This window comes from Equus asinus, chromosome 2 (genome assembly GCF_041296235.1).
Source record: "Equus asinus isolate D_3611 breed Donkey chromosome 2, EquAss-T2T_v2, whole genome shotgun sequence".
Taxonomy (NCBI): Eukaryota; Metazoa; Chordata; class Mammalia; order Perissodactyla; family Equidae; genus Equus; species Equus asinus.
In genome coordinates, this window is record NC_091791.1 from 139,286,616 (window position 1) to 139,300,793 (window position 14,178).

At 41.2% G+C, this 14,178-nt stretch overlaps 1 protein-coding gene across 4 annotated transcripts in view; it reads right to left on the reverse strand.

Annotated features, from left to right (window-relative positions):
- FAM81A (family with sequence similarity 81 member A) overlaps window positions 1-14,178 on the reverse strand; it is a 62,565-nt gene that overhangs the window by 30,767 nt on the left and 17,620 nt on the right. For all 4 annotated transcript variants that reach the window (XM_044764792.2, XM_070500683.1, XM_044764791.2 and 1 more), the window contains exon 3: window positions 13,379-13,652. In XM_044764792.2, the coding sequence (XP_044620727.1) occupies window positions 13,379-13,652 (274 nt within the window). The remainder of the gene's footprint in view (window positions 1-13,378; window positions 13,653-14,178) is intronic.

Sequence of the window (14,178 nt, forward strand, 5' to 3'; positions counted from 1 at the left end):
ACATGTATTTCCCACAGTTCTGAAGGCCGGGAAGTCTGAGATCAGGGTTGGATTCTAGTGAGGGCCCCTTCCCGGCTCGCAGATGGCTGCCTCCTCACTGTGTCCTCACATGATGGAGAAAAGCAGCTCTGGTCTCTCTTTGTCTTCCCAGAAGGGCAGTAATCCCATCACAGGGGCCCCACCCTCATGACCTCAATTACCACCCAAAGGCCTCACCCCAAATACCATCACATTGTGGGTTAGAGCTTCAACATAGGAATTTGGAGAGGCACACAAACATTCGGTCCATAGCACGTCCCAATTCTTTTTCCTTCAAGGTCCACCTGTTTCCTATTTCCTCTGGGCCTGTTCTAAGGGCTGTGCTTTTTCTTCCTCCCTCTGGCTTTGGATGTGCGTAGGTGGGATGTTTCTTTTTCTTCTCTGCTCATTGGAGTGAGATTAAGCAGGTGGTCCTGAGTGTAGTGAAAGGGGCTGATGAGCTGGAGGTGCAGCCAGTCTTCAGGTGAGGCGCCCAGAGGAAGCCTCTGATCCTGCTCTCCACAGCCCTCCCCCTGGGGGCCATGGGGACATGGCCCACCTCTACTGCCTCTGTGAGGGAGGAGACTGGCTTTCCTCTCTGACTTCTAAACAACGACGTCCATGACCTCACTCCCAGGTCTCCCTGGCCAGGCCACTGCTGGCTCCCCCGGGCCTTCCTGGCAGCCTATCCCAGCTGTTGAGGAAGGTGGCACTGGAATTGTGAGGCAGGCACACCAAACCACCTCCTGCACCAATCGAGGGGTTTCTTAGGGATAAATTCATGTGTACCTATTTGTTTGTATCTATTTCTAGAAATTTGCTGATTTCTGATATACTGAAAATTTGCAGTTCAATTTGCAAATGAACAAGAAAGTCCTATTGGAAACAATGTAATTATGCTTACATAAATTGTTTTTGTGCTTCCTTTTCTCAACTATTTATTTCCAGCATAACATACATGCAAAAAATTGCACTTACATACAGTTTTTAGGATTTTCAAACTTCCTGGAAAAAGCAGAAATTAGCCATGTGAGCATTCTGTGGTTTCCTTACTGGAAACCTGGTTGGAGCCACTATAGATGGAGTGACAGTGACAGTAAAAAAATATATTTCATTGAAAGGAATTGGGAACTGCTAGACCTATCTGTTATTTGCTGTAGTTTCCAGCTTTTTCTGAATGAACCTGCTGCATTATGAAGACTGCAAACCAGTTACAATCACCTGTGAATGACAAAATGTTAGTCATCGGAATGCAATCTTGTAAGAAAACTTCAGGTCTGACTAATCAGGTTCTGACACTCTCCCACTGATGAAAAGGCACTGGTGTTCTTTTTCTCTTTTAATAGGAAATAACACTTATTAGCTATAGTTAATAAAAAGTAATACTTATATTTTTTTGTATGTGATGCTTCAAACCTTTGTTTATAATAAGGCTTAAGACCAGGGGTTTCCAAACATCCTTGGGGTGTGCGTAAAGATTCCTGGGCCACACCCCCAGGGAAACAAAGCTAAGGAAGGGGCCCAGAAATGTGGATGTTCACGGTCCACAGACCACTCCGGGAGAAACACAGCATTAGACATTGTAGAAACGACAAACACTATAATCAATCTTATTTCATTTGAGTTGTTTCTTAATCAAAAAAATCACTAAGCAAATAAAATGAACAGCAATTCACAAAAGAGGCGTTAAAAATAATTAAACATCACATTTTTTGAAAGGGTCAACCTTTCTAGTAAGCAAAGAAACAGGAAATGAAAATCATACCATGATAATGTACCACTGTGGTGTGGATGTTGATCGTGGGGGAGGCTGGGCCTGTGTGGGGACAGAGAGGACATGGGAACTCTGCTTTCTGCTCAGTTTTGCTATGAACCTATAACTGCTCTAAAAAAATGAAGTCTATTTAAAATTAAAATTTTAAAAATCACACCATTTTCATCTATTAAAGACACAACTATTTTTAACTTATAATCCTAAAATGCATATTAAAAATAAGAAATGCACAGTTGGCCCTTCCTGATACATCTTTCTGGAGCGCGTTCCATCAAAATATGTTCATAATGGTCATAATCTGTGACCCAGTAACTCTAGTTCTTGGAATTAATCTTAAAGAAAATAGTGAGAAAAATGACCAAATGTACGCACAAAGATGTCTTCATAGTACAATATACACACCAAGTATTTTAAAGGCATCTACATGGTATACTATTATGCAACCAGTAAGAGGTTCACAGAGGGCTTTTAAAAAAAGGGAAAATGGGGTCCCGCGCGTTTGCCTAGTGGTTAAGTTCACACGCTCTGCTTTGGTGGCCTGGGGTTCGCAGGTTCAGATCCCAGGCGTGGACCTAGCACCACTGGTCAAGCCACGCTGTGGCAGCATCCCACATAAAATAGAGGAAGATGGGCACAGATGTTAGCTCAGTGGCAGTCTTCCTCAAGCAAAAAGAAGAAGATTGGTAATGGGTGTTAGCTCGAGGCCAATCTTCCTCCCAAAAAAACCCCCAAAACACCAAGGGAAAATGTTTACAATCTAATATTAAGCAAAAAGAAAGGGCACAAAATAAACATACAGGATGATTCCAGTTGTGTATAAGATACACATAAAATAATACTAGAATATTAACGTTTTGCTTGTCTCTAGGGTACGATTATGGTTGATTCCTCTTTTTTGTGTTTTCCAATGGGCTTACATTACTTTTAAAACCAGGAAAAAAAAAAGTGTGTGTGTGTCTGTTTTAATGCTTAGAAATAAAAAAAGCTCATTTAACTCTCAGAATTCTTATGCAGATGAATAAGATATTGTATTAGAAGAGCTTTCTTTGCATAACACAGAAAAGAATTATATCTGAGCTTAACACAATATTCATGTCACTGAAGAGTTATGTGAAAACAGAAGGCTTTAGAGAGCTTACTATTTAAAGAAATTCTAGCATGAAGCCTTAGAAAAACAATCCCTCTGGAAAGCCAGTAATGTTCCCTAATTCCTCATTTTGGAACAATCTATCATCGTGATGTGTTTCCTTTAAAAAGGTTGCACCCCTAAATAGATCATCAACTCTGCATTATTGTCAGTTCAATTCAAGAAGCTGTTCTCTGCATGCCTACTGTGTGCTGTGCACTAGGCCTGCTGTCACAGAGCTCAGCGGCTGCAGGAACGACTAGAGGGTAGCAAGTGCACGGCCCAAGCCCAGGCAGTCACATGTTTCACCTGAGCAGAGAAGAGGCCAGCCACCTTGACAAAGCCATGTCTCAAGTCTTCATTTACTGTTTCTAAGACACGGTCTTTATAGAATCCCCTTCCCAAAGACAGCAGGAAATGCACCCACCTCCTACCCCAGCCTTATATCACGCTGTTCATGCAAAGGTAGTGAGAACCCGGGGACCTCACCCACCCAGACACGCTGGCGTTGCCGAGGAGCAACCAGGAAGGAAATGCTCCCATGTTTCTCCTTCTCCAACTCAACCTGGATTTCTGAGGATTCGGAAATGAAAGCGCACCTCCACTAAGACCTTGAGAAAGGCCCAAGTGAGCAGGGCAGGGCCTTCCTTAGAAGATAGTAACTCCCTACATGGTTTTTTCATCTCCACACTATGAATTCAAACTCCCCCAGCTGCAACCTCATGTATCAAAGTGCCCTCTTGGCATTTCCACCTGGACATTCTATGGGCCCCTAAAGTTTGCCGAGTCCCAAACAGAAGTCTCTCCACCTCCCACATGCAGGAAGTCCTGTCAACTCTGCCTCCAAAACAGATCCAGAATTCATCTACTTCTCTCCATCTCCACTTGACTCCCCTCATCCCAGCCACAGTCACTTCACCCCCAACCTGTTTCCCTTCTCCATGCAGTAGCCAGAATGATCTTTCTAAAACACAAATCTGTCTGTAAGCAACAGGAGGGCAAGGATTTTTATTCACAAACGTAGCCCCAGCACCAAGAGTGTGACTGAATTACTTCAATTCCTTTGCTTAAAACAAAACAATGGCTTCCCACTTCCAAACTCGAAACTTCCCACCACAGCCTTCAAGGCTTATGGTCTGGTCCTATCCCCCCGGCTCATGACTCTCCAGTCCCATCGGTCCTCTTTCTGCTCCTCAAACATGTCAAACTGCTTCCTGCTTAGGGACTGGGAACCTGCAGTTCCCTCTGTCTGAAATGTTCTCTTCCCTGTGTGTCTCCTCCCCCTATACCACCACCTTGGCTTCGCCGGCCCCTCTGTCATTCCAGTCTCAGTTCACATGTCACCTTACACTCCCACTGCCTTTCCTAAAATAGCCCCACAATCACTCTCCATCATATTGTCTTATCAGAGCACTTGACTTAGGCTGAGATTACCCTGGTTACTCAGTGTTGACTCCTGTAAACCCATCAGAATGTGCAGCAGGCCGAAGCGCAGGGGCCTTGCCGGCCTGGGTCACTACTGCAGCCCCAGTACCTCCAACAATGCCGGCTCCCAGCAGGTGGCTGACTAATTTATCAATTAATTTAGCTCCACATTCCAGGATCTTGTCTTCTACAGTGAAGGTGCAGAGACTACACCTAGCTGGTGCCTAGAGGTGATCAGGTCCTCAAAGATGGACTCAGACAAGCTAAAATGTACTGGTGCCAAGGGCAGACACCAGAACACCAATTCGTTAACTTACTTTGAAAAACCTCTATCAACCGAATGGAACAAATACTCAAATTCCATTCAATTCACTGTCTTCTCTCCCTAAAGTCAAGCCACATGACAAGCCAAGTCTAGTGGGTAGAGTTGAAACAAAATAAACTTGGATAATGTGATGGTTAATTATATTTCAATTTGACTGGGCCATGGGATGCCCAGGAAGCAGGTTAAACGTTATTTCTGGTTGTGTTCATGAGGGCGTTTCTGGAAGAGTTTAGCATTTGAAGTGATGGACTGGGTAAAACAGACCGCCCTTCACAATGCCAGCGAGCATCATCCCATCCACTGAGGGCCAGAATAGAACAAAAAGGAGGAGGAAAGTGCAATTCGCTTTCTGCCTGACAGAGCTGGGCCACTGATCTCCTGCCACCAACCCTCCTGGTTCTCAGGTCTTCAGACCCAGAGTGAAATCTACACTATCGGCTCTTCGGCTCTCAGGCCTTTGAACTACACCACCAGCTTTCCTGGGTCTCCAGCTTGCAGACGGCAAATGGTAGGACTTCTGATCTCCATAATCATGTGAGCCAATACCTTATAACATATAAATATCCCATTGGTTCTGTTTCTCTGGAGAACCCTGACTAACACAGATGATAATCACCAAAGTCCCTCTGCTGATAGACCTGTTCCAATGGGACAAGATTGCTTAGCTGCAGGCTGAAGTTCCCCTTTTAGGTACAATACATGAAGTCTACTAACCAAGACTCCCCTCGCTGACCATGCTGGATGCACAGTGAACCGAGTTCCTGTCTATCCATCCAACCACAGTGTACATTAACATCATCGTCTATTCTTCTGCTTTTACACACTAATAAAACCCGACTCTGCACGCCTCACTTGAGCTCAGAAAACTCTTCATGGCCCATTTGCAAATTATTAAACTAGCAAATTATGTATAATCTAGTCAATTAGATGAGGGCTTGATACAATTTCTCATAACTCAAGTAGGTCAAAACCACCACCCTAAGCGAGAGGAACATTATGAAGCCTGAGCAAATGGCAACCAGGAGGAGGTCTGCAGATTCTGACCAGCCAGGTAGCAGACCCCACTGCCTGGTTCCCCAAAGGCCAGAGACACTGTGAAAGCTCTAAGGGGATATGGGGGTCCCAACAACTTCCTGAAGCCATCAAACTGGCATGGAAGGAAAAGCTCACTATCAACAAAACGGCCATGGAGTGCTTACCAGGATTTGGTTCCAGGGATTGATAACAGCTTAAATCAAAGACAACATGGATAATCCAGACATGTATAATGCATAGTTGACTACATTACCTCTTCTAAATTTATAATGATGACAATAATTTGTGGAAAGTTTCTGAGGAATAAATAATTGATAACATACTCCATATTGCAAGGCAAACTGTGAATGGAAACGATGGATGTGGATATATTAAAACAATAGATTCTTTCATTCAACATTTATCAAGCACCTACTGTATACTAGTACACAACAGTCATCTGTTTTGATGGAATCTGTTGATAGAACATGGGCAGTAATTACAGGGCTCTGGAAGGGCCAAGGACCCAGAGCGTTTGATTGTGAAACATTTACTGAGCTCCTACTATGTACCAGACCCTGCGGTAGGTGCTAAAAGTAGAAAAAGTAAGACTCAGTTCTAACTCTTGAGGATCATATAGGCTAGTGGTTTGACAAAATATTTTACTTTTCTTCCTGCACATAACTGTGTGCAGAGCCACATCATAGACAATCATAAAGACTTATCGAGGCAAATTTACCAAGATATAGTATTAATACATCACAATTTGATTAGCTCTATCTGGAGCCTGGAGTGGCCTTGACATGTTGAGAATGGCTTCAGCTTTACTTTTGAGAAACAAAGTCACCTGCAGGCACAGATTTTTACAAAAAAAATACCCAGTACAATTTTACTGAGTGAGCTGAAAAACAAGTGTAAACCTTAATAAAAATAATTTTAAGACCAAGCAATTTACAGAAGAAATTCATTAAGAATCTACAGAGAGGGGCCGGCCCTGTGGCCGAGTGGTTAAGTTCGCCCGCCCCGCTTTGGCAGCCCGGGGTTTCACCAGTTCGGATCCTGGGCCAGGACATGGCGCTGCTCATCAGGCCACGCTGAGGGGGTGTACCACATAGCACAACCAGAGGCACTCACAACTAAGATATACAACTGTGTACTGGGGGCTTTGGGAAGAAGAGAAAAAAAAAAAAGAATCTACAGACAAAAAATATGTCTTTCACAACACTTAAATATAATCTGAATATCTTCACACCTCTTTAAATATGCAAATATGCCTTTGCATAACCCACCCTCCCAATTTTATGTCACTGATAAATAAAGACTTCCTTTTAGTACTTCTACAATTTTAATCTACACCATGATTTCATTTTTAAAAAGTTTCGCTACAATGTGGCAATTCAGATGTCTCATCAAGCATCCTAATTTTGGTTATGTTTGGGTAAACATGCTTAGGCTCACAAAATATATAAAACCATACAATTAGCATTTCATATCAGAGTCTATTAAACTTCCAAACTTCCTTCTGTTACTTTATAATGATATATAGTCATCACCAGTCATAAAAAAGTAAATGCTCACATATGCAAAGTAAATTTTTTACCAGAATTAGATTTTACTCAGTGTTCCCTCTCTACAATGGAAATCATCTTTTCATTCGCAAAACTGCACATTCCAAAAATATATGTAAATGGGAAAGAGCGCTGTCTGGTTAGGCAAGAATAATCATTACATAAAATGTGTTTCAGATGGAAAAACAGCAGAATTGAATTACTTTGAAACTCACTGGACTGTAAATGGTTTGAAAAATCATTTTAAAGAAACACATTAAAGAAAAACTGTGTTAAAATCACATCTTAAAGAAAAATAATTAGTGAAAGCCTAAACGATTGATGACTTTGGATTCCTAGGTATGTTTGCTAATGACTCTGTCTAAGCAGTTCAATGAACTCACATTAGACGAGTGCTGGGGCAGAGGAGAACTCCGTGAGAACTAAAGCTAGAATTACCCGGTTTCATGAAGAAATTCTTCCTGTGGGGGTAGAAATACTCAGAAAGCAAAGAATGGCTGAATAGCCATTGTCTAGCACAATGTTTGGAGCAAAATGCCATCAATACAAAGATGAGTAAGACAAGGTTCCTTTCTTTTTGAAGAGCTCACAATCTATCAAGGGAAACAGACTTGTAGAGAAACAACGTCAATCGTCTTCAGTAAGTGCTATGGTAACAGTGGCAAGTGGCGGATGATCAAGACGCATTAAGGGAAAGGGAAGCGAGGCACTGGAGGGGCTGGCAGGGGGTCTTCGAAGGAACTCTTAAACTGCACTGAGGGCTCAGCTGCAGTCAGAATTATATATTTAAAACAGTTCTGATGGTTGGATTGGCACATAGCAGCTAATAATTAGCAGCAGCTAATATTAATATTAGCAGCTAATAATTCCCAATGGAGAAATTATTCCCCAGATCCCACAGTTGCAGCTAAAGCACTATCACCTGTGACGTTGACAGAAACACTGAAGTCCTGAGTTTTCTAAGGGTAGAGTTACACTCTGCTTTTACCTGAAGACAGTAATGCCGGAATAGACTGGCTCCAGTCTCTAGTCTGTCCATCGCCCACATGAGCAAAGGGAACCCAGCTGAGTACCCACAGGGAAATGTTGGGCATGGAAAGAATAGGGAGGTCACACTATTTTCTAACGTGAAACACAGAGGTGCTTGTGTTTTTGTATAACACACTTCTTTGCCATTGGTTGAGGGGCTGGGAACCCGAGAATCATCATTTATCCCCAACCACTTTGACTTCATCTACCTTCCTCTGTAGATTTGGGTGTGGCAAGGCTATCAGTCCCCTAATCTACCTCTAATCCTTTTCAAAACTGAAATGTTTAAGTTGAGGTTCTTCAATTTTCTGAAGGTGCCAACTTGGGGTTAGCAAGTTGCTCAGTCTCTGGGATAAAACTGCTTTAGCATTCAAATATAAAACTGGAAAGATCATTCTAACTTAGACACCACCTTCCAAAACCAACTAAATTATCTACAGCAATCTCTTATACTTTCTATGTTCCCTTGGATGTCATCACAGTTCTTTGATTGCAGGTAACTGAACCTGACTCTGGCTAACTTAGGGGAAAAAAAGTGGAATTTATTGGAAAGATATAGGGGAGAGGTGCACACAATCAACAGGGCAGCTCGGGATCCAGACAAAAAAAGACACAAAAGGCATCTCCTAGGGTCCAGGCAGAAGGAACCATAGGCCAGTGTCCTGCAGGCAAGCTGCTGCAGGGAGGGCACTCCAGCCATTTCCAGTCTGTGGAGCACGCTGCTCAGGTTTCAAGTTCCAGGAGGTGCGCATCTCAATGCTTTGGCCTGAGTTATGAACTCCAATCCTCTATAGCTATAAAGGTGATAAGGCACCCTGATTAACAGCCATCTAGCCCATATCCAACAGAAGAAAAATAAACCCCAAGAGGAAATCAAATTGCTGTGACCAAAGGAAATTGGAGTGGATGCCATCAGTCTCTGAAGCAACAAACACCTGCTACATCCTCTTAATAACAAACACACAGCACTTTTTTAAAACATCATTAAGTATGGACCAGAAATTCCAGAATCCTAAAGACAAATGTACTTCAATTAGGATATAATTCTGAGTGAATCCCTGTTCTTAGTAAAGATATATTTATGAGAACCTCAAAAGAACAGTGAAAGATGGTAACCATGTGGTAGACTAGTACCTCACTTAGGCACAACCTAAGTGAGAGTTATCAAAAAGAGGAAACTCACTATGCAAACAGTACCATAAAAGGGCCGAAGAGCTACATTAATATCAGACAAAACAGACTTTAAGAAATATTACTAGAGACAAAGAGAGACATTTTATAATGACAAAACGGTCAATACATCAGGAAGATATATACAGTTATAAATATATACACACCTAACAACAGAGCCACAAAATATATGAAGCAAAAACTGACAGAATCAAAAGGAGAAATAGACAACTCGATGAGAAGAGTTGCAGATTTCACTAACTGATAAAACAAGAGATAATAAATTTAAAGAGATTAAAACTATATAAAATACGTTCTCTGCCTACGTGGAATTAAATTAAAGATCCACAACAGAAATAAATTTGGGGTAACCTCAAACACTTGGAAATTAAACAACATGCTACAAATAACACTTGTGCCAAAAAAGAAATCACAGGGGAAATTTTAAAATATTTTCAACGGAATGAAAACAAAAACACAACATACCAAAATTCCTGGGAAACAGCTAAAGCAGTGCTTAGAAGACACTTCATAGCTTCAAACACCATTATCAGAAAAGAAGAAAAATCTCAAACCAGTTACCTAAGCTTCCACCTTAAGAAACGTGAAAAAGAAAGGCAAACTAAATCAAAGCAAGCAAGAAAAAAGGAAACAATATAGAGTTCAAATCAATGAAATAGAAAACAGAAAAACAATAGAAAAATGAATAAAACCAAGAGTTGGTTCTTCGAAATACTCAAAGACTCAACATTGTTAAGATGGCAATTCTCCTCAATTTGATCTATACATTCAAAGCAATTTCAGTCAAAATCTCAGCAGGCCCCTCTATAGAAACTGACAAGCTGATCCTAAAATTTATATGAAGATTAAAAGGACCCAGAATAGCCAAAACAATTTTGAAAAGAAGAACAAAGTCAGAAGACTTATATTGCCTGATTTCAAAATGTACTGTAAAGCTAGAAATTAAGGCACTGTGGTATTGGCGTAGGAAAATCATACAGATCAATGGAATCCAGAAATAAACCCTTATATTTTATATTCAATTGACTTTCAACAAATGAGAAAGTGATAGATTTTCCTTGGATATCCATACGGAAAAAAAATTAACTTAGACCTTTATCTCACTTCATACATGAAAATTAACTCAAAATGGATCATAGACCTAAATGTAAGAACTAGCACTAAAATTTTTAACCTAGGAGAAAAATCTTTGTGACATTGGGGTAAGCAAATAGTTCTTCAGATACAACACCAAAAGTACAAACCATAGAAGAAAAAAGCTGATAAGCTGGACTTCATTAAAATTTTTTAAATTTGTGCTTCAAAAGACACCATAGGAAAACACAAATATAAGCCACAGAATGGCAGAAAATACTTGCAAATCACATATCTGTTAAGGGATTTGTATCTAGACTATATAAAGAACTTTTACACATCAATAATAAAACAGATGACACAATTTAAAAATGGGTTCTGACACATGGATGAACCTTGAAAACATCATGTTAAGCAAAATAATCCAGACACGAAAGGACAAACACTATATGATTCCACTTATATGACATAACTAGAAGAGGCAAATTCATAGAGGCAGAAGCAATAGAGGTTACCAGGAGCTGAGGTGAGAGTGGAATGGGAGTTATTGTTTAATGGGAACAGAGTTTCTTTTTTTTTTTTGAAAGATTTTATTTTTCCATTTCTCGCCAAAGCCCCCTGGTACATAGTTGTATATTTTTAGTTGTGGGTCCTTCTAGTTGTGGCATGTGGGATGACGCCTCAACATGGCTTGATGAACAGTGTCATGTCCACAACCAGGATCCGAACTGCCAAAGCCCTGGGCCACCAAAGCGGAGCATGTGAACTTAACCACTTGTCCACAGGGCTGGCCCCAAGGGAACAGAGTTTCTGTTTGGGATGATCAAAAAGTTTGGGAGGGGCTGGCCCGGTGGCACAGCGGTTAAGTTAGCACGTTCTGCTTCGGCGGCCCGGGGTTCGCCGGTTCGGATCCCGGGTGCGAACATGGCACCGATTGGCAAGCCACGCTGTGGTAGGGGTCCCACATATAAAGTAGAGGAAGATGGGCACGGATGTTAGCTCAGGGCCAGTCTTCCTCAGCAAAAAGAGGAAGATTGGCAGCAGATGTTAGCTCAGGGCTAATCTTCCTCAAAAAAAAAAAGTTTTAGAAATGGATAGTGGTGATGATTGCATACAACACTGTGAAGGTACTTAATGAATTGTATATTTAAAAATGGTTAAAATGATAATATCTTACCACAATAAGCAATTAATTTTTTAAAAATAGGCAGAAGACTTGAGTAGACACTTCATCAAAGAGGACATACAAATGACCAATAAGGACATGAAAAGGTACTCAACATCATTAGTCATTAGGGAATTGTAAATCAAAACCACAATGAAACTCCACTACACATCCACTATGATGACTATAACCAAAAAGACAGATAATAAGTGTTGGTGAGGATGTGGAGAAACTGGAACCCTCACACATTGCTGGCGGGATTGTAAAACGGTATAGCCGCTTTGGAAAATTGTTTGGCTCTGTTTGAAAAAGTTAAACATAAGCTTACTGTAAGATCCAGCGATTCTACTCCTAGTAATTTACCCAAGAGAAATGAAAACATATCTCCACACGAAGACTTGGACACAAGTGTTCCCAGCAGCTTTATTCATAATAGCTAAATGCTGGGAACATCCAAATGTCCATCAACTAATGAATGGATAACAGAATGTGGTATATCCATACAATAGGATACCACTCAGACATAAAAAGGAAGGCACTACTGATACATGCTAGAACATGGCTAAGCCTCAGAAAGATGATGCTAAGTGAAAGAAGCCAGATGCAAAAGACTTCATATTGTAAGATTCCAGTTATAGGAAATGTCCAGAAAAGACACATTTATAGACAGAAGGCAGCTTAGTGGTTACCTGGGTCTAGGGTGGAAGTAGCGGTTGACTGCAAACAGGTGTATATAAATTTTGGGGGGTGATGGAAATGTTCTCCAACTGAATTGTGTTAATGGTTCACAACTCTATAAATTTACTACAAATTATTGAATTGTACACTTACAATGGGTGGATTTTTGTGGCTTCTAAATTATACCTCAATAAAGCTGGTGAAAAAATAAATACAAATCTGACACTGAAAAAAAATGAGGCTTAATTTCAGGAAGTATAATTAAGATACAATCTCCATGACTCGAAACAAAGCTTTTCCTTAATCTGGCCACATCTCTTTTATCCATATATTTAAAAATTGCATGTGAAGGATATTGACATGGTTTGGTGATGGAAGCCCAGGTCCTAAATGATCTTAAGCTTTCTGAATTAAATTGTGTGGTCCCTGTGATTGCTCAACAAACAGTAGCAAATTCACAAATTCTACAATAGACAATATTGGCCCTGTATTGGGCTCATTTCAGAGAAAAATAAAGCAACAAAAGAGGAGTGTGAGAAGCAATTCAGATCTCTCGATAGTTTGAGTAATAAACTGAATTATGTGTAATCATTATGACCTAGAAACATTTCATCTGAAGCAGCAAAGGCTAACCTAATAATTGATTTAATAGCTGTCTTCAGTGATATGAAGGGTTTTACAGGGAAACTATTTGACTTGTTCTTCTCTCTCCTTTGAGAACCAAACAAAACAAAATGATTTAATAATCAGCAAGGTAAATTTAGATTAAACAGAAATAACGCTGACAGTAACTGCTATCAAATACGGGAATAAATCTCACGAGGCTATTTGTTCAAGCTGTTTCCTTGGCGATCATTAAGAATAGACAAGACACACAGCTTTGGTCTGAACGCACCCTTGCCCGGGCGGTGGTTTTTAGACTTGCCGCCCTGCCGACATGGAGCAGGTCCGAGGAAAGGAAGGCAGCCCACCTGACCTGCACAGCCCTTACCTCAATATCTCGATTCAGTTGCTTCACGATGGCAGTTATGTTTCTGATGTGCTCCTCCAAGAAAAGCCTGGCCAAGCGGTCACCTCCCCCTTTGTTTTGCATTTTCTGCAAACTGTTGACGATGTCGTCTTTAATCCGGAAGGCATGCTCCACGAGGGCAGCGGTGGTTTTCTCATGGCAGAGGATCCTGTCTTCCAGTTGCTCCACTAGGCTTACGGATGAGTAAGGTGCCATGGTCAGAGACTGGCTGTGTCGTGGCATAGTTCTCACTCGCCTACAGAAGGGAGCCACATGACCAGGGTTGTTAATTGGGAAAAAATGATTTTTAAAGCCAGAGTCAAGACTTCCCAGAGAAGGAAATACAAATTATCTATCTCTCCAAGCTAAATGGGGTTTGATACAGGGTTTCTGCCCAAGAGTTTTCTTCATGAGCCAGGCAGCATCTTTAAACGGAGAGTAAAGTATGCTGGTAGCAGACTCCATGGCCTCCAAAAGCAAGAGGCTGGAGGAATTGGATGCACAGAGGTGTCTCTTCAATATAAGTTGTGTTATCAGGATCAAGCTTATTAACAAAATCTCTGACATGCCCTCCTCCTCCCTCCCACTAAAGCAGTGGTTACAAACTCAAATGCCTACGGGGTCAGGCAAGTGACATAAATGAGTGCAGCACACCACATATGATGCAATAGGGAGTGGTAGCGACTTTGGAGCACTGGAAAGGGCATTCCTCATCTAAAGGGAGCCACAGTTCTGCTCCACCCATGATTGACCATCTGGGAATGCAGGTCCATTTTTCCAGA